The sequence below is a fragment of the Camelus dromedarius genome, chromosome 14, assembly GCF_036321535.1.
Source record: "Camelus dromedarius isolate mCamDro1 chromosome 14, mCamDro1.pat, whole genome shotgun sequence".
NCBI classification, from domain to species: Eukaryota; Metazoa; Chordata; class Mammalia; order Artiodactyla; family Camelidae; genus Camelus; species Camelus dromedarius.
The window spans coordinates 48,239,935-48,261,373 of record NC_087449.1 but is presented as its reverse complement, the minus strand read 5'-3'; the positions used below and the strand labels follow the sequence as shown (position 1 = coordinate 48,261,373).

The following is a 21,439-nucleotide window of genomic DNA, read 5'->3' as shown; positions in this document are numbered from 1 at the left end:
TGTCACTTTCCACTGCCCAGTATTCATACATCCAAAACTTAAAGATATTTTATACCATATTGCAGGGGGAATGTGGGCATATTCTTCCTCTCGCTCTTTATATATGAATTCACAGGGCAGCCAGAAGCATTGTGCTTCCTGTCTTTCTTTTTGAGATGTTTAGTGCTATTTACCTTGGAAAAGTATAACTTTTCAGGTTCCTTATTAGACACAGAAATTAATAGAGGGCATGTTCAAAATTAGTTTCTGTCAATTTAGTTCGAACCCTCTCCATTAAGTTAATCATCTTTCATTTTATCAATAATGTGTATATTTTTAATACAGAATACAATATTGTAAATCATCCTTCAACTGCATCATTCTAATATAATCTCTTTTTGGTTTAGTGCCACATGGGTCTTTAATTAAGCATTTACAAAGAAGTACCAACCACTTTCTTCCTGACATCCCACCTAAGAGAAAACTTTATATGGGATTGTAAGTTGTTAGAGTAGAAAAGGACCATTAAGATCTTCTCATTAATCGCCTAACATATCAGTCTGTTCTGTGTATCTTTGCCAAATGACTATTCAGCTTTTCCTTAGAGTTCTAATAGTGCAAACCTCATTACCTCATAAAGCAGGCCATTCATTTTTTAGAAAATTCTCATTGTTGAGCGTTAGTCCTTACACTGAGCCAAACTCTGCTTGCTTGTAGTTTCTAGTGGTAGTTCCTAGTTCTGCCCTCTAAGATCACAAAAAATAACTACTCTCTTCCATTTACTTAATGTATTTTAAGGACCTTTCCATGTTAAAGATCTCAAATTAAGGTTTTTAATTAATACAGAGTATCATAATTTATTACTTCATCTTGGATAATTAGGCTATGTCCATTTTCATTAATAATGCTGCAGTGAACGTTCTGGTCCATAAATGTTTATGTACAACTCTTATTTCTGTAGGATGAATGCCTAGAAGTGGAATTGCTGGGTAAAGTATATAAACATTTTTAAAACTTTGTTACATGTTTCCAGATTGTCCTGCCCCCAAAAAATTGTATTAATTTTTGTCACCAATTTGATAGGTAAATTTTAACATTTTGTTTTAATAATTAGGTTAACCATTTCTCATGTTTATTGGCAATTTATATTTAATCATAATTTCTTAAAATTATCTATTATCTAATCTATATTCCAATTTCCTCAGTTTTCCCAAAAATGTCTTCTTGTGAATTGTTCAAACAGGATCTAGTCAAGGTTCATGTGTTACTTATTGTCTCCTTAGTCTCTCTTAATCTAGGTCACTCGTTTTGTAGATTGTCCCACATTCTGAATTGTGTCTTACTGTTTCCTTGTGGTGGTGTTTAACTTGTTCTTCCACCCCCTGTATTTCCTGTAAACTGGAAGTTGGGTCTGGAGGAGGTGTGAGATTCAGATTAAGCATTTTTTGCTGGAATAATTCATAAGTACCATTGTATATTCATCCTGTATCAAATTAGGAAGCAGCACCTAATGACAGATTGTTCTACTAATAGTCATGCTAGGTTTGATCACTTTGTTAAAATGTTAACTGCCACATTTCCATTGGAAGGTACATTTTCCCCTTTGTAATTAGTAAATCATCTGCGGGGTGATGCCTTGGTATCATATGAATATCATGTTCCACAACAATTGTTCACCTAATGGTTTGAGCATTCATTGATGATCTTTGCCTTAATCAGCCATCACACAGAGTTGTGTAGAAAATGTTCATTTTATAAATCATTTTTTCTATAATTATTAGCTAGCATTTTTGTATAAACATTTTAATGTTTTTATTATCACAATTACCTCATGAATTAAAAATCAATATGTTCTAATCAATTATAGGTCATTATTCTTTTTGATGCTCAATTTGTCCCACACTTAACCAATGAGAATTCCTTCATGTGGTCCCCTGTCTTCTGACATGACCCCATTCATCTATTTTTTTTTTAAATTGTGATTAAAGAAAAAAAGTAACAAAATTTGCCATCTTAGCCATTTTAAGTATACAGTTCAGTAGTACGTTTATTCACATTGTTGTGAAAAAGATCTCTAGAACTCTTTTATCTTACAAATCTCAAACTCTACCCATTAAAAAATAACTAGAAATAACTAGCCTTCCCCCACTTATCCTGCAGAAGCCCCTGATAACCACCATTCTACTTTCTGTTTCTATGAATTTGACTACTTTAGATACCTCATAAATGTGGAGTCATACAGTTGCTTGTCTTTCTGTGACTGGTTTATTTCACTTAGCATAATGTCCTCAAGGTTCGTCCAAGGTATAGCTTGCGCCAGAATTTCTTTCCTTCTTATGACTGAATAATATTCCATTGTATGTATATACCACATTTTGTGTATTTATTCCTCCCGCAGTGAACATTTGAGTTGCTTCCATTTCTTGGCTATTGTGAATAATGCTGCTGTGAATATGGGTATGCAGATATCTCTTTGAGACCCTGCTTTCAATTCTTTTGAATATGTACCCAGAAGTGGGATTGCTGGGTCATATTGTAGTTCTATTTTTAATTTTTTGAGGAACCTCCGTACTGTTTAACATAGTGCACTATTTTACAATCTCACCAATAGTGCATAAATGTTTCAGTTTCTCTACATCCCCATGGATGCTTGTTATTTTCTGTTTTCTGGTAGTAGCTATCCAAATGATTGTTAGATTAGTATTCATTGCTTGTATTACAACTAAGTAAATATTGTTCACTGCAAAGCCAGGTAGTATAGTACTATCGCTTCATTTTTCTTTCTTGAATTATTTGTTTTTCTGAAGTTGTTAATTACCTCATTTTTTTTAAAACTGCAAATGAATTTATCTTTAATTTTTTTTTACAAATGTGACTTACATCCCTATCAATGTTCCCTCTTCCACCCCCCCCACCCCCACAGAATGCTCAGTAACATATCCAGTAATCTATCAATTCATTTTTTATTTTTTTTCTGGAGACCTTCCTAGAGCCTTCTGTTCTTTTGCTCCAATCTGTACTGTTTGTTCTCCAGACCTGCTACAGAGCTATCATCCCTTTGCTCTCCTGGTTTAAATTTTGTTTCCTAGATTCCATTTCTTCCTCTTTCTTGATCTGTGTCTCAGTGGAGCACATCCTCTGAGAATTTCTAAGTAAGGGTGCACAGGAGATAAATTTTGGGAGCTCCTCCATATCTGAAAATGTCTTTATTCTGTCTTCATACTTGACTGATGATTTGATAGAGAATTCTAAATTGAAAAGTCATTTTTCCTCAGAACTTTGAAGGCATGCATCTAGTGTTGCTGTTAAGAAGTCTGGTTTGAGTTTAATTTTTATTCTTCGATATGTGTCTTTTTCTCTCTGAAAGTTCTTAAAGTTTTATCTGTCCATTGCATTCTGATAATTTGTACCAATTATTGAGATCTTAGTGCAGGTCTTTCTTTTTCTTTTTCCTTCCATTCTTTATACTAGATACTCAGTGGGCCTTTTTAATTTGGATATATATCTCTCGGTTCTGAGAATTTATTATGTTAATTGATGATTGTTTCCTCCCTGTATAATCTATTCTCTAAGAAATTCCTAATAGTTAGACATTGAACTTTCAAGAATTGATCTTCTAAGTCTGTTATCTTTTCTTTCCTTTTTCTGCCTCTGTCTCTTTCTGTTTTCTATTCTTTTGAATTTTTTATTTTTACATTTACGATTTCTAAGAGTTCTTTTCTGTTTTATTCCCTTTTCTTACCATGTTCTTATTTTATGAATTAATTTCTTATTTCTCAAGATTTTTTCTTCTTATGAGTTACTAAAATAAAATAAACTGCACAAGTTTTCCAAGTATACAATTTGTTGAATTTTGACATATAGAAATGCCCATGAAACTATCACTACAATTAAGATAAACATACTATAACATCCAAAAGTTTCTTTTGTAATTCTTCCTCCTGCCTTTCCTTGCCCCCTCCAGTCCCTGAGCAACCACTGATCTGCTGTCACTATAGATTAGTTTATAATTTCTAGAGTTCTATAAAAATGGAATTACATAGTATATACTCTTTTTGAGCCTGGCTGCTTTCTCAAAAGATAAATACTTTGAAATTCATCATTTTCTTGGAAGTTTATTCCTTTTATTGCTGAGTAATATTCCATTATGCAGATATAACACATTTTGTTTATCCATTCACCTATTGATGAGCATTTGGATTATTTCCAATTTTTGGCTATTTAAATAAAGCTGTTATGAACATTCATGTACATATCTTTGTATGGATATGCTTTCATTTCTCTTGAGTAACTATCTAAGAGTAAAATGACTGGGTCATATAGTAAGTATATGTTTAACTTTTTAAGAAACTATCAAACTGTCTTCCAAAGTGGTGGTACCATTTTATATATCCACCAACAGTGTATGAATTTCAATTACTCTCATCCTTACTAAGATTGTTCATTGCTAGTATATAGAAATTCAATTGATTTTTGAACATTGATCTTATATTGTACAGCCTTGCTAAATTCACTTACTAATTTTAGTACCTATTTTGAAGATTCTAGTTTCTACATATATGATCATGTCATCAGCAGATGCACTTGCTTGTTCATTTCCAATTTGGATGCCTTTTATTTACTTTTCTTGCCCTATTGCACTGACTAGAAGCTCCAGTACAATGTTGAATACAAGTAATACAAGTAACTTGTTGCTGATCTTAGGAGGAAAATATTTGGTCTTTCACCATTAACTATTATGTTAGCTGTATGTTTCTTTTGGATACCCTTTATCAACTTGAGGACATTTCCTCATATTTATAATTTGGTTAGAGTTTTTATTAAGAGATGGCTATTAAAAAAAAGAGAGACGGCTATTGGGTTTTATTAAATACTTTCTCTGCATCTATTGAGATAATCATATAGTGTTAGAGAATTATTTGATTTTCTAATGTTAAACTAATCTTACATTCCTGGTCTCATGCATTCTGCACTTGGTCTTAAAGTATTATCCTTGTAATAATGTGTTGGGTTGATTTGCTAAAATTTTGTTATAAATCTATCTTCACAAGAGACAATGGTCTGTACTTTTCTTCTAATCTTTTTGTGTGGTCTTGGTATCAGAGTAATGATGGCCTCACAGAATGAACTGGGAAGTATTCCCGCCTCTTCAATTTTCTGGAAGAATTTGTATAGAATTAGTATCTTTTGGGGGTGAGCTTTGGTCATTTTTCAAAGAATTTGTTTATTTCATCTAAGTTGTTAAATTTATTGATATACAGTCAATAATATTCCCTTATTGTCCTTTTGTATAGTATCTGTGATGATCTTTCCAATTTTTAGTATTAATTTGTGTTTTCCGTTTTCTTCTAATTAGTCTGGAAAAAACTTTATCAACATTATTATTCTTAAAAAACAGCTTTTGTTTCATTGATTTCTCTGTTTCATTAATTTCCATTCTGATATTTATTACTTCCTTTTTTCTGCTTGCTTTGAGTTTCATTTGCTCTTTTGTAGTTTCTTAAATGGTTGCTAAGATCATTGATTTAAGACTTCTAATTTAGTGAGGGAGAAAGAGGAGATAAACTCACCCTGCTATGTTTATCTGGAAGTATGCCTTAACTTTTTTTCTCTTTTTAAATCAGCTTTATTGTGGTATGCTTTACATGCAATACATTTTGGTGAATTTTAACAGATGTATGCACTTGTGAGATAATATAACTATCAAGATTGATAGAACATTCCCACCACCCCCAAAATTTCCCTTGTGCTCTAACCCAGTCAGTCTGTCCTTGGCCTGACTCCAGCTCTGGGAAAGCACTGATTTCTTTTTGGTCATTATAGATAAGTCTTTTCTAGAATTTCATATAAATGGAACCAGCAGTAGTTGCTCTTTTGTGTTTGATTTCTTTTACTTGGAGTAATTTCTTTAAATAGGCATCCATGTTGTTACATGTGTTAGTAGTTCTGTGCTTATACTGCTGAATTTTTCTTTGTATGAATATACCAGTTTGGTCATTTGTTGATGGACATTTCTGTTTCTAGATTTTGGCTTTTATGAATAAAGCATCTTTGAACATTCATATATGGGTTTCTCTGTGAACATGTGTTTTCATTTCTCTAGGTTAAATAATCAGGGGTGGAATTGCTGAGTCAAAAACCATTCTCTGGGGGGGAGGGTATAGCTCAGTAGCAGAATGCATGCTTAGCATGCACAAGGTCCCAGGTTCAATCCCCAGTACCTCCATTAAAATAAATAAATAAAAACCTAATTACCTCCCCCACCCAAAGAAAAAAAAGTTCTCCAAAGCGATTATACTGTTTTATGGTCTTTGTAAGGCAAAGGCTTAGGTTCTTTTTCCTCCACCTTTGCCCCCCACCTCATATGGATATCTAGTTGTTCTAGCATCATTTGTTGAAAAGATTATCCTTTCCATGGGGTTTATTTCTGAATTCTCTATTCCATTGATACGTGTTTTTTCTTATGTCAGCATTATACTGTCTTGATTATAGTATACCTGTTGGGTATTTCACTGGGATGTGTTGACTATAGAACAGTTTGGAGAAAGTTGACATCATAACTTAGTAATTGAGTCTTCCAATCCATGAACAGGATATATTTCTCCATTTATTTCTTTCTTTCTCAGTAGGTTTTGGTACAGATTGTGTATGAATTTTGTTAAATTCATTCATAAGTATCTTACGCTTTTTCATGGTGGTTGCAAATGAAAAATTTTAGTTTTCAGTTTCCAGCTGGTCATTGCTAGCATATAGATATACAATTGATTTTTTATGTTGATATCTTGTCCTATAACCATGCTAAATTTTTCTATTACTTTTGGAACTTTTTGATAGATTCCTTAGAAGTTTCTATGTTAACATGATATTATATGCAAATAAAGGCAGTTTATTTCTTCCCAATCTATAAGCCTTTTATTTCTTGTCTTTCAGTGCTGGCTGGGCCTCTAGTACATTAAGTGTGATATTAGATGTAGATTTATCATGGATACCCTTTATGACGGGAGGAGGTTCCCCTTGTATTTGTAGTTTGGTAGGAGTTTTTATCGTGAATGAATGATCGATTTTATCAAGTGAATTTTCTGCATTTGGGCCATATGGTGTTTCTCCTTTATTCTGTAATATGGTGTATTACATTTATTGATTTTTTTTTTTTTTTCCTGTTAGGCCAACTTGCATTCCTGGGATAAACTCACTAGTCTTGGTGAATTATCCTTTAGTCAATTTGTAATATTTTTAATGGTTTTTTTGTCTTGTTCATACAGGAATATTGGTCTTTAATTTTTCTTGTATAAATTGTCCACCTCTGGTTGAAGTGTCATGCTGATGCTGGCTTTATAAAATTAGTTAGAAATTGTTTTCTCCTTTGTTTTTTTAATTTGTGCAGAATTGGTATTGTTTCTTCCTTTAAATGTTTGATAGAATTTATCAATAAAATTATCTGAGCCTGGAGTTTTCTTTTTGGTGGAGTTCTTCACTATAGATGTAATAGATATAGGGCTTTTCAGGATTTCTTTATGTTCTTGAGTCCATTTAGGTGATTTGGGTCTTACAAGGAATTTGTCCATTTTATCTAAGTTGATTAATTTATTGACATAAAATTATTCATAATATTTCCTTATTATTCCTTTAATTACTATAAGACCTGTACTGATGTTCAGTGTTTCATTTCTAATATTGGTAATTTGTCTTTTTTCCTTAAACAAATCTAATTAAAGGTTTATCAATTTTATTAATTTTTTCCCCAGAGTAAGTTCTTAGTTTCATATTTCTATACTGTTTTTGGCTGTTTTCTTTTCACTTTATTATGTCTTTTCCACTTACTTTGGGTTTAATTTGCTCTTGTTCTGTAGCTTTTTAATATGGAAGCTTAGATCACTGATTTGAGATTTTTCTAATTTCTGTAAGCATTTAAAGTCTCAGATTTCCCTTTAAGTGCTGCTTAGCTGCATCTCATAAATTTTGATATGTTATTTTTCATTTTAATTTTGTTCAAAGCAATTTCTAATGTCCCTTGTGATTTCTTCTTTGGCCTATGGATTATTTAAAGTGTGTTGCATGATTTCCTAATATTTGGGAGTATTTTGCTATCTTTCTATTATTTATGTCTAGTTTAGTTCTGTTGTGGTCAGAGAATATACTTGGTGTGATTACAGTCCTTTTAAATATACTGAGGCTTACTTTATAGGCCAGCATATGTTGTTATAGTGGTGAATGTTCAGTATGTCCTTGAAAACATACATTCTGATGTTGGTGGAGTGTTCTATAAATTTCAGTGAGGTTTTGTTGGTTGATGGTGATGTTCAATTCTTATCCTTACAGATTGTCTTATTAAAAGAGAAGTATTCATATCTCCAACTCTAGTTGTAGATTTTTCTGTTCCTCCTTTCAATTCTATTATTTTTGCCTCATGTATTTCAAAACTCTGCCATTGGATGCATAAACGTTTATGGAGATTATGTCCTTGTGATAAATTGACCCCTTTATCATTATGAACTGTCTCTTTTTACTATTACTCTTTGTTTAGGAGTCTAATTTGTCTGATATTAATATAGCCATTCCAGCTTTCTTTTGACTTATGTTTGCGTATTTTTTTCATCCGTTCACTTTTAACCTATCCATATCTTTATTTTTAAAGTGGATGTCTTGTAGACAGCATATAGTTGGGTCTTGCTTTTTTCCTTCCAGTCTCACAATCTGCCTTTTAATTTGCATGTTAGTCCAGTCACATGTAATGAAATTATCAGTATGATTGGATTTAAGTCTACCATCTTACTAGTTGTTTTCTATTTGTCTACCTGTTCTTTGTTTCTTCTTTCATCTTTTCCCTTTTTTTTGAGTATTTTTTAGTATTCCACTATCTCCATGCTTGACTTATTATTGCCTGTACCTCTTTTATTTTCATTGGTTGTTCCAGGGTAGTAGTTCTCAAAATTTTTGGTCTCAGGATTCATTTGCCCTCTTACAGTTTATTCATTCTCTTAAAAATTGAGGACCTCAGAGTGTGTGGGTTATATCTATACCCAACCATATTAAAAGTTATAACTGATAAATTATTAAAATATTTATTAGTATATTTTAAGACAATAAATTCATTGCATATTAGCATAATGTTTTTATTAAAATAACTATTTTTCAAAACAAAACCAAAACTTTAGGGAGAGGAATTTACTAATTTACATTTTTTTAAAGTCTGGCTTAATAAAGGACTACCAGATTCTCATATGTGGTTCTGTATTCCATATGATATCATGTAGCCTCTTGAAAACTCCACAGTACACTTTTGAGAGGATGCAAGTAATAAGAACAAGTAACATCTTCATGTTGTTTTGAGAATAATTTTGACCATGTGAAGCCTCAGAAGAGTGTTGAGGACTCCCAGGGATCCTGGGACATACTTTGAGAACTGTCACTCTAGTTTACTCTATAGATCTTTAACTTTAATCAGTCTACCTTCAAATAACATACCGCTTAACATAAAATATAAGGCCCTAACAACAGTGCTCTTCCAAATCGCCATTTTTTTGTTTTTATTTTCCCACATTTCACATATACATATATTTTAAAGTCTTTAATACATTATTGCTTTTATAATACATTATATCTTTTAAAGACTTTTTTAATGAGAAAAGGCCTTTTATATTTACTCACATATTTACCATTTCCAGTGTTCCTGATTCCTTTTCATCTCATATTTTCTTCTTTCCTCATAAACTCCTTTTAGTTTCTTACAGCACAAGTCTGCTGGTGAAGTCTCTATGCTTTTGTTTACTAATTTACGAAATGTTTGTTTTGCCTTCATTAAAAAAAAAAACTTTTAATTTTGAAAAATTATAGACTCAAGTTTCAAGGGTTACCTCAGTTGTTTCCCTTCCCTTAGGGATCACAATTCTAAGAAGTCTGAAAACAGTTGTTTCATACATTTTTGCCCAGTCTCTAGTTGTTTACAATGGAGGTAAGCCATTCATTATGATTAGAAGTGGAAGTCTCTGCTTTTTTACTGAAGATCATAAACAGCAATGGTTGTGTAAATTCTGATTCTGCAATTGCCATTACTGTTCAGGACATTCATATATCACTCAGTATCCTCTATATAATATAACAGTTCAGAAATGAGTTATGTAATAATTTTTGTTTCTTTTGTTTTTTGCCTTGTATGCACAGAAAGTTAATCAAGGTTTATACTAGATCATCGCAGTTTGTTGACCTAAAGTTGACACATTTGCATTCTTGCTTTCTACTTAATTTTTTTCCTTTTTATTCCTACTTTTATCAATCTGTAGAAGCAGTAGCCTCTATTCCTGTAGCACATTATTCTCTTTCCTTCTCTCTTCATCCCCTCCCCTGTATTAGGTATTTTTTGATTGCATTGAATAGAGATATTGTGATTGCCTTTAAGTAACTGAGTTTAAGGATTTACAGGAAAAGATGAAGATTGGAGGCTCAACAGCATAGCTAGGCCTCACAGTAAAAAGAGTCAGCCGTAGAGCCAGGCCCCCTCAGAAATGGGGGCCTTTGTTCCCTATTCAATAGGTTTTCCCCAGCTGAGCTAGTGGTTCTGATACTCCTAGTCATCTGTCTCTATGACTAGTGCTTCTGCTGCTCTCAGTCAGCAATCTCAAGTGTCCGTTCTCTCCTAGAGCCCTGCCTGTGTGTGTGATTCTCTCTCTTGTTCTCATTACTAAAGTTCACATTCACATTCCAAAGGAGAGTATCTGACTGATTCACTTAATCACCTCTTGGTGCCAGGCCAGCTGTTAGGTCATTAGCCAGTGGAGAGTTTCCCTGTTCTTGGGTCATGTGGTACAAAGTGAAGTGATGTATAAAACCTGTCAGAGGTCCATTGGCATAGCAAGCACTCAGCATTATCTCCTCCTTTAGAAAAACTGATTCACTTTTAAGCTACTAAGGAGAGTTATTAGGCCAAATTTTCTCCCAAATCAGTCAGCTACATATTTCTAGATTATGGTTTATATGAAGTGATCTCATTCCTGAAATGTTGAGGGTTTTTTTTCCCTCTTAATCTCATCCCTAGCCACAAAATAAAGGACTATCTTCACCACCTTTTAGCCACAACTTAAAATAAATCCATGGTACTGATTGTTGGTCCAAGAAAGCCCATCTGTTAAAACTATGAAGAGAAGAGAAAATTCAGATATTTCCATTCTTGTTAGCATCTCTAAATTTGGAGGAAGAAGAGATTGAAGCTATGAGCTGAAATAAGGTTTTTGGATTAATAGCCCCACATGGGTTTAAATCCTGGCTTTCCCATTTACTAGATGATAGATAGATGAGTATCTTTTCTAAGCTTCAGTTTATTCGTGAATAAAATGGAGATTATAGTATTTGCCTCATGTGATTGTTACGATTAAATGATAGGATACATGCAAAGCAGTTAGTAAAATGCCTGGCATATAATAAATGCTTAATAAATATTAGCTCCCATTATCTCTAGATCATTAAGCCTTATTAATAATAAAGGTTACCCTGGTACATCAGTAAGTTCTTTGTGCTAATGAAAACTAACACTTCTTGGTGTATTAGCTGAGACCTAATTATTGAGCCTTTGTTTACTCAGCGCTGTGCTAGGTACTAACTGGGTATACAAGAGATATTGCAGTGTGATTCTTGCTTTCTAATTCCTACAATGAAATATCAGTCCTAGAACATTTTTAAGGAAACTCAACCCTAGGATGGTATTGTATTGTTGGAATTTAGGCTCAGTCACTACCTATGTGACCTTGAGCCAGTTACTTCTCTGTGCCTCAGTTTCTTCATCTGTAAAATGCAGGAAATACCTAATACGGTTGTTGTAAGGAATGTGTAACGAGTTAATATATGTAAAGCACATCGGATAGTGCCTGATAGATGCATGATAAATACTATAGGTAAGTTGCTGCTGCTAGATTATGACTCCTAGCAGTTGAATACTTGAAGGCTCTTTGGGACTAATTGATCAGTCTTTTTCTTCTTTTGGTTTAAAGTGAATAGGTTTTTTTGTAGGAAGTTTATAGTATATCTTTAGTCTCCATTGTCAGGATAGTTTTACTGAATCTAGGTGGTAAGAGATGAGTGAGCTGAAGGACATGGTCTGCAGATAATCTTGTTCCATTTTGAGACTGGACGCTGGACTTTTCATATCTCACCAGCCCTCCTTTGGTGATGCTTTAGCAGGAAAAGTGTATCTTGAAATTATTACAAAGCTCATTTCCGCCCCACAACTGAGATGTCATTTTTGTGGGAGCTAGAGGGAGTGGGGCACGAGTGACATGAAAGTATGGTAAAGGAGAGACAGTTTGAATAGAGAGCTTCGATTTTAGCTAAAATCAAACAGGCAAGGGATTTTCTAATCAAAAGCTATTTCCCTCTTAAAGGGAAAACTAATTTCTGATTTGTATTTCCTTCTCAAGAAGTAAAATTAATGTTTTATTTCCAGATTAGTGAGATTGACCATCTTTTTATTATGTTTATTGATTACTTATATTACTTTTGTGAATTACCTATTCATGTCCTTGACTTCTTTTATTTGATTTGTTTGATGAGACTTATTTTTGTAGAATAAGAACATTAAACCCTTGCAACTGTGTTTCAGATATATTTTTCATTTTCTCAGTTGTCTTTTGCCCTTGGTTGTGCTTTTTTCTTTTAACTGCATAGAAACTTTTAATATAATAAATCTATAACTTATGCCTGAAAAGTGTCATCTCATTATGGTTAGAGAATTTCTGCTGTGTGTTATAAAACATGTCATAGTTTTTGTGTAGACTGATCCATTTAAGAAGCATTTATTTTCTTACAAACAAATGAATGATTTGCACAGGATTTTGAAAAGTCTTTGTAAACTAATATTGTCCTGAGGCTGTAACACTATTATAACAGTAGCTACCATTTACTGCACACTGCCTGTGTGCCAGGCAGTATGCCACGTCTTTTATGTACTATATTCCTCATACTCAACTTCAACCTAAATATTATTATTATTCACATGTCATAGATAAGTGGAATGATTTGCTCAGGGTCACAGAACTAGTTAGCGGCTAGATTGGAATTTTAACCCAAGTCTGCCTTACCTCCAAAATATATACTTTTTCCCTACAAACTTAAATTAAATTGGTCCTAAAAGTAAATATATTTTACCAGAACTTGAAAAGATAGCCTGTAGCCTAGTTAGATGACTCTTAGTTCCTGAGGGTAGATGAGGTAATGAGAAGTACGTAAACCAGCTGAAAGAAAGGTCTCCACTGTCTAGGGCAGTGGTTTTCAGAGTGTGGTTCCCAGACCAGCAGCAGCAGCATCACTTGGGCGTTTGTTAAAAAAGCAAGTTCTCAGGTCCCACTCCACACCTATGGAATCAGAAACTGGGGTTGGGGCCTAGCAACCTGTTTTATACTGCCAGCTGATTATGATGCATGTTAAAATTTGAGAGCCACTGGTCCAGGGAAATTATTTTATTCTCTCTAACCATAATTTTTGCTTTTGTGAGCTTCAGCCTAAGTCTTAGCTTGTAAGTGCAAAATAACCATTAGAAGCAAAATAGCAAATATAAGCCAAAAAAAAGCAAATAGTAGCAAAAGCATGGAATCAAACAGGAGCCAGTTTTGAATCCAGTTTGATAAGTGTTGAAGGCAGGTTTACCTCCCTGAGCCACAGTTTCCTGTCTCTAAAACAATGTCAATAAACTGTATCTCCATACAAGATATTTTTTCAGAATTAGTAAGATAATATGTAAAGTGCCTTGCACCTTGCCAGGCTCCCAGGCATTTGAGAAATTGCCTCCAGTGATTTTTCTTAAGCAGAAAGCCCCCACCTGCCTTCTGTTCTCAACTTCTATTGTTTCTTGAATGTATTTTGCTGTCTTGTGTCTCTGCACCTTTGTATTAGCTATTTCTCTTGGACAGCCTCACTTCCCACCCCTTCACCTCACTAATTCCTATACCTCCTTTAGAGTCCTGCTTATGATTTACTTCCCCTGGAGAGAGCATTCTCCGACCCTCACTTCCCAGTCTCTGTGCTCACCATAACAGCATGTATTTCTCCTGTCGCTGCCCTTACCACAACTTTTGGAATTGCCTGTCTCCTGTATAAACTACATTGAGGGCAGGTACGGTGTCTTATCTGCACCGTATTGTAGAGACCAGTAAAGTTCCTCTTACATTGTAGGACCTAATAAATGTTGAATGAATGAATAGTGGCTGTCATTATTGCTCCTTCATCATCATCATCATCTGAGAGCAAGCTTCCCTCTCTGGCTTATAGTTTTTGTGCTGACTACTTGTGGTAATCATAAACAGTATTAAGACCAATGCCTGTTTTCTCTTTCCATGAAAGCACACATTTTGACTTAGGCTGATGTGGTAGTTCGCTGAGCTGCTTCCTAACCACTGATCCCTCTGTATCACAGGTACCTTGGGGGAGCTGTGTGCCTTGATGGATCAGGTTCATCACATGCATAACCAAAAATGGCAGCATCCTTCGGACCTCACCAGGCGGTGAGTGGGTGATTAGAAGGAGGAGGAAAAGGGTGGAATTTGGCTGCAGGAGAAACGTGGTAGGGTTGGGGGTTGTAATTGTTGTTTAATTCTGGAAATGGAAAAAGAATTGATGTAGTATGATGGAATAAGAGTTGGACTGAAATTCAGGAAACCTGGGTTCTAAGTGCTTTGTATTTTGTAACTACCTGTATGATTTTGATCTAATCAAGTCACTTCTCTGGACCTCACAACAATAAAGTTAAGATATTGGACTAACTGATGTCAAAGGGCTTTTCTAGTCCTGACATCTTCTGGATTCTTGATGCAGTGTAGTTTTAGATTTACTCAGCTGCTTTGATCCAATTACTTAGAAATCCAATTACTCATCTGTAGCTCCTTTCTCTCTCACTCCATAGCCAGCCTTTTAGCAAATCCTATAAGCTCTACATATATCCAAATAAATACATCCAAAACGTGACCACTTCTCAATCATTTTCACCTGGATTGTTGCAAGTCTCCTAAATGGTCTCCCTGGTTCTGCCTTTGCCTGTCTACTGTTCTCAACTCAGAAGCCAAAGGGATTCTTTTAAAGTATAAGTCAGATTCTCTTCTTTGTTCAGAATCTTCCAGTGGCTTCCCATCTCCATGATCCCTTATAAGGGCCTATGTGCTTTGGTCTAGGCTGACTTGGTTAGCTTACTGACCTCATCTCCTGCTATTATTTGGCCTTGCTTATTCTGCTCTAGTCACACTGACTTCTTTGCTGTTTTTCAGATATGTCAGACGTACTTCCAAATCAAGGCCTTTAAATTTAGTGTTTCCTCTGTAGTTGCCAAAATGACAGCAGTTCTCAGAAAGGCAGTGTTGTGTAATGGTTATTAAATTCTGGAGTCAGATGTGAATTCAAATCCAGGCTCTTATTCCATTATATGACCTTGGGCAAGTTATTTTACCTAAGGCTCAGTTTCCTAACCTATACAAAGAGTTAATGAGAGAACTCTTCTGGTAGGATTGTCATTAGCATTGAATGCAATGGGATGTTTAAAGAAGTCATCAAGGATTTGCAGATAGGACTAGATAAATGTCAAGTACTGTTAAAATTATTTTCAACCTGGGCTGCTCCCTATAATCACCTATGGAGATGTCTAAAAATACAGATGTCCAAGGGTCTAGGGGTGGAGAGAGGGGCCAAGAATGTATATCTTAGGGAAGAAAGAAAAAAAAAAAGCTTTCCAGGTGGTTATTTGGAACAGCTGGAGTTGAGAATGGGATGAAATTATCTCAGAGGGTCCTGTTCAGAACCTCAGCCCAGCACATGAGTAAAGGAGACTCTTAAGAAACTTTGAGTCTGTTCAGTCTCTAAGCTTGCAATGTGATACTCACGTGATGACTTACCTTCTCTGGGAATTTTATTCTAATTTTAACTGCTGTGTTCTGAGCAACCTTGAGCTGTGTCAGACAGTGAGGTCCTGCTGGAGGTACAGATCTGATACAAGCAGTGAAATATAGATCCTCTAAATGTTTCCAGAAAGATAACATGTTTTTTCCTGCTTAAATATTATTATACATTATACATTGAGTTTTCTTGGAACATGTGTATATTTGGACTATATCACCATAATGCCTGTATGGGAATTGGGTAGCTTTGAAAGTTGGAAGGAAATAGCACTTATTGTGTGACTTTCATATAAATAGTATCAAATTCTAAAATTAAGAGAATTGAAGTAAAATGAATGTCCAATTTCCAAAAGTAACAATATTCTTTAAATAGTTGCCTTGGCCATTTTTGTGTGCAAATAGCCAATACAGCTGAAGTCTCATCTGTCCTCTTCACTTTCCCTCTCTCCTGATAGGAACTACGCCCGGTTCCGACAGAAGTCTCTGCAAAGATACAGTCTGACTCAGTGGGTTGACAGGAACATGCGAAGCCACCACCGATTCCAGTGTCTACAGGATTTTCCATAGTCCTTTTGCCTCCTCCCGTCAGCAGTGAAGGTCCCTATCAAGGTTCCTGTTCAGAGCAGCATCTTATCTTCTACTGTTTCATGCTCTGTAGATTTTGAATTTTATTTTTCACAACATTTTTATTTAAAGAATCTGTTACCTTTTGGAAATACCCATTGCTGACTTGAAGTTTTTTGTATAAGGTCCTTTCTGTTTGTGTGTGTGCATGCATTTAGGCAATGTTGAGTTGATACAGTTTTAATTTTTAAATTTACATTGAAGGTGGCTGCCTCCCTAAAAGCCAGCATTGAGCCAAAACACCCAGGCTCAAGCAAAACACCCACCTCTGCAGAGAGGTGAAGTCTGCTTCTAGTGCCCAAAAAAAGTCATCCTTTAATCTCCTGTGAGGAAGGGATTCTTTATCAGGCTGCAAGCCAGTGTTAGTTATTGCTGATGACTTATAAAATGGATACAAGTCACTTTAAACAATCCCTCCTACTTTTCTATTTGAATCTCTAAGTATCTGTCAGTGTTTTAAAGTTAGTAATCCAGGACTTCTGAAGTAGTTGAAAAGACAAATTAAAAGTATAAACCTCTTTTGTGTACCTACTAGCTGCCTTTTTTTTTTTTTTAGCTTTTTTTCATTCTTCATTAAATTTGTTTTGCACAATAGTGTTTACAAATCTGACACATTTTAACTGACAGAAGACCGATGACTAACAAATAGCTTGTGCTGGTTTGTGGTCTTGTTACTAGTCGCCTTCTCTGCCTTTCTTTTTTCCTCAGTGACCTTTGGGCTCTACCGGCATATTCCTATATCCTGTTAGACACAGATATGCCTCTTAAGAACAGCATCCCTGTGCTCTTTACTGAAGAGGTGCCCAACTGGAGTCTTGACTCTATAATAGGCCAGAAAGCCAGTGCTATTGAGAGGTGACAGTTGGTCTTCAGTTTCATCTGCTGAACCCCAGCTTCAAGTATGAGTTGTTGTGTTAATCAGTGAGCCTCCATCCTATGGGAGAGACTCTGGAGAGGCAGTCTTTTGTCTGTATTATTAGTTAACAGGAGGTGCCTTTTGATCCTGGATGCTACCATTTCCTCACTTGGTCAAACCTCTGATGTACAATTTTACAAAACTACTAAAGTGGATCTAATATAGTTTTGATTAAGCCTGTGTACAAAGTATTACCTGATCTTAAGGATTGGTATTCTGACCCAAGTTGACAGGTTCTGTGCAGCCACCTTACTGGATGTCCTAGGAGTTCGTTATTCTCTTTACAGACAGCTCTAGACATCTCTTGGGAGATTTTGCAGTCGGCATTTGTGCTGTTATTGTTCACTCTCTGTCAAGGTGGTACCCAGCTGCTGTGGCACAGCCTGTGGTACTGAGCTCGCTGCCTCTGTCTGGTTTCGTTGTTCAGTCAGCTCCATCTTTGTATGCAAGTAACCCATCTTAAACATCCTACCCTGCTTCAGAAACTGACTTGGGAAAAGCTCGGTCATAGTTTCCAGTAAATTTAGATGGATGTAAACTATTTCTATCTGGTCAAGGATTCTCTCTTCCTTGAACATTTGTTTAGAGTCTGGGACCAAAATGCAAAGGAGAAGTTCTGTTCAAAAGCAAGAGTCAGAATCTATTATTTCAATTGGTATTTATCATAACACTTTTCCAGGTTTCCCTAAATTAGCCTGATGAAGTAAGACAAGCAAGCATCTGTCTTTGGAACTATAGCATAGTTAGAATTAATTGTAGCTGGGTAACTAGCATTGCGGTTATCTTGTTCCCTACAGATAACCAAGAAGTAAAGGGACAGCCTTTTACTTAGCCAAAAGACTAAGACTTGTGTTCCTGCCTTCCTAGTACAGGAGGGTTTAAGTCTGATGTGTAATGGGAGCATCGCCTTTGCCAAATCAAATGAGTGACGGGTTAACTAGAAAATGTGACAATCACATTTCCTCTTTGCTCAAATAATTCTGTTTTTCTAAAGCTTTAGCAGCTTAATTAAATCTGTTGGACTGGGGGAGGAGAGAACTGTTCCCTAGCGGTTAACATGGTATTCTTTAAGAAGAAAAAGCCAAAGAAAACTTATTATTAGGCATGTTCGCCTTAAAGATGGTAGTGGGTAGAATCTGGAGTTTTAATCTGTTTTTAAAGCTACATACATTTGGTGTTGGCCGCTAAGTCTCACGTAGAATTCTTGCCATGTTGTTTTATTTTAGTATTGGTTGTGTGCATTTAACTGCCTGCCTAGCTTTTCTTCATCCATGATGACATTCTCACCACAGGGGTCTTAAAGCAGACGAGAAACTGGCTGTTTACATAGTTGACTTGTAAGTATAGAGCCTGAAATAACCTATAGTTTTGCATCTAAGGCAGACCCCAATTTACTTGAGTTGTTGTCAGGATCAATTATGAAACTGAAGTTTGGTGCCTCCTCTTTATCATGTTTTTCCCCTTGAAGCAGTTGTGTTTAATGTCATTAAAAAGAAATAAAAGTTCTTGTCAGTGGCTTATGTACTGTGGCCGTCTGTTGCGGGCTTTAAAGGAAGAGGGTTCCTTCCTTCTTTGCGTAGGTAGGTTAGTGGGTGGTGGGAGGGGGCGGTAGTTAGTAGAATGTGGTTCTGGGGAGGCGAGGGTGCGTGCTCCCTGTTCTTTTGAGGGTAAATTACAGTGTTGAGAAAAGCGTTCTAGCAGGTAAGAAATGTTGAAGTTGATTGGGATTTGCAGCTACATATAGTGCATGTCAGGAGCCTGACATAGGGAGAGCCTGAAATACCACTGCACTGCTGTTTTTGCAGAGAGGGAGGAGGGCTCAGCTCCATCACCCACGCATTGCCTCGCACTCTTTCCCGTGGCTGTGAGGCTGACCCCAGTGTCCCTCTGCCTCTCCAGAGCCAGCACTGATCAAGGAAGAACTGAGCTACCTGGGGGCATTCTCCCTTTGAGAAGGATTTGAGAAACCAGAACTGATAATTGTTCTTAACCCAACTTCTCCAGAAGTTGCTACTAGAACCTGGGGTGAAGGTTGGAATAAGAGTGGGCAGATGTGGGAGACACAGCGTTCCTACGATCCCTTTTGTGAACCTAAGCTTCTTATACTTGCCCCAGGAGCAAGGATGAAATGGGAGGCAGTAATAGCTTGTCACCTGCATTAGCCAGTGCTTGAAAATGTGAACTCGTGCTGAGTAAATACATAGTAACATGTTTGGACAGGCTCTCTGTCCTGCTGTTCTGTAAGTTTTGTTGAGTATGTATTCTACAGTCCAGGCAAAAGGCTTAACATAAATGTTGCTGAATACTCAGCTATTTGGTATTGTCTGAATCTGAGCTTCTCTTGACCTATAGGTGGTATCCATTTTGTCCTGTCAGGAACAGATGTTCCTTTGTCCAGCAATTGCTTATTTTCTTTTTAGCAATGTGTTACTGTAGGCAGCAAAAGTTTCAGAGACCAACCAGGCTGAAATTCTCTGAGATGGTGGTGTCCCTTACCCTCAGTTTGTTTGACATTGCAGAGAAGTGAGGAGAATTTTAACTTCTCTAAAAGCTCATTCTCTGACCAGCCTGTTGTGAGATTTTACAGGAAGAAAAAGTCCCAACCACCTAAAACTAGAAAGCAGAATTCCCTGCTTTGCTTAGTGCTGTCCTGCTTTTTTAAGAGAAAGCAATCATTCCTAAGCTGGTTCTAGGGTATGCTTGCTTTATAGGCCAGAGCACCTGTCAGGAGAAAAATGTCCACTTGTCACAGGAAGTATCAGCTGGTCAGTGGTGGAATTCCTCAACGAGCAAGCTCCTGTCTTGTCAATCTTCCCCACCTGTCCTCCCCCTACGACAACTGGAACATGACACAGACAGAAAATCTGGCCCTCCCAGCAGCCGTTGAGAAGAGGTAGAATGTAATCTTTTGGATGACCTTTAAAGCTGTCTGTATAATAGTCCTGAAAAGCTGTATCATTAAGGAATTATTTGTATATGAAGACGTCCTTCCATTTAGCTTCATATCACATTTGAGGGTTTGGGCCAATAGAGCCTGGTGGGGCTGGAGCTAGGGCAGTGTCCCATTTACAGAAGCGTTTTTTTCTTAAAGGCTACTTTTTAAAAAGCAAAATCCAGAAACTGTCAAATAGGTTTAAAGAAGATGAGAAATAAAAGTAGAAGTCTGAAACATCACATGACTGGAATGGTGAGATGTTACATATTTCTGTAAAAGGCTGAACTGGAAGTCTTAAAAATGGATTCTAGAGGTCCATACTGAAAAGCTGAGGTTGGGACAAGACTAGAGAGAAAAAAAGGACTCCTGCCCCTGCAAACAGCAGTCCCCCTTCCTCTCCTCAGACCCTGGGGTCGCCCTCTTGCTCCTATGAGGAAGCCCCTTGGCTCCTACCCGCCTTGGTGGGTGGGGTCTGGGAGTCCTCTGGGTCTTACCCCTTTGGCTTTGACAGACAGGAAACCAAGGCTCCGTCAGAGAAGTAACTGACCTAAGGTGTGATGACGATGCAGGGTCTCCTGCCTCTCAGTCCAGCGTTCCTCTCGTGGGCCTGCTGCGGTCTGCAAGTCCATTCTCTTATTAGTCTCAGAGAACTTGGCCTGGGCCCTTCCCAAGCTGTGATGAATCTGCAGCTCTAAGTGAGGGGTGAAGAAAGGACCACAGCCCAGGTCACAGCTGCAGGGTTCTACAGTGCAACTGCAGCTGATTCAGGAAAAGCTCAATTGTTGTAGAACTTGGGGGTTTAGGGAGGGGATGAAAGGGAATGGAGTTTAGTTAGCCAGGAGTGTTGTTCACTCCTTTCCCCTCACACCCTCAGAGGATGTGCCACGGGCACAGATAAGGTGAAAACAGGAAAGTCCCATCAGCGGGGCTCCCTGGACCCCACTGACATTTGTCTACACCTGATGCTGACCTGGGGCTTCTCCGTCGGCAGGCACTAGACAGGGACAGAGGGCCTGGGAAGGACCTCTCTGAGGTCTGGCTTAGAGTTCTGTGTGCTAATCCACTTCCCACTTTCCCACTCAGCTTCTAAGACCCGCTTCCCTCAGCTCTCAGAACCTT

At 36.6% G+C, this 21,439-nt stretch overlaps 1 protein-coding gene across 10 annotated transcripts in view; it reads left to right on the top strand.

Annotated features, from left to right (window-relative positions):
• S100PBP (S100P binding protein) overlaps window positions 1-18,900 on the top strand; it is a 30,748-nt gene extending 11,848 nt beyond the window's left edge. For 9 of the 10 annotated variants that reach the window (XM_031464656.2, XM_031464651.2, XM_010976060.3 and 6 more), the window contains exons 6-7: window positions 14,378-14,465; window positions 16,301-18,900. In XM_031464656.2, the coding sequence (XP_031320516.1) occupies window positions 14,378-14,465; window positions 16,301-16,412 (200 nt within the window). In that variant the 3' untranslated portion in view covers window positions 16,413-18,900. Of the gene's footprint in view, window positions 1-940; window positions 969-14,377; window positions 14,466-16,300 lie in introns of all 10 variants that reach the window. The other variant, XR_010383894.1, reaches the window with a different exon arrangement.
• Window positions 18,901-21,439: the final 2,539 nt, after the last annotated feature.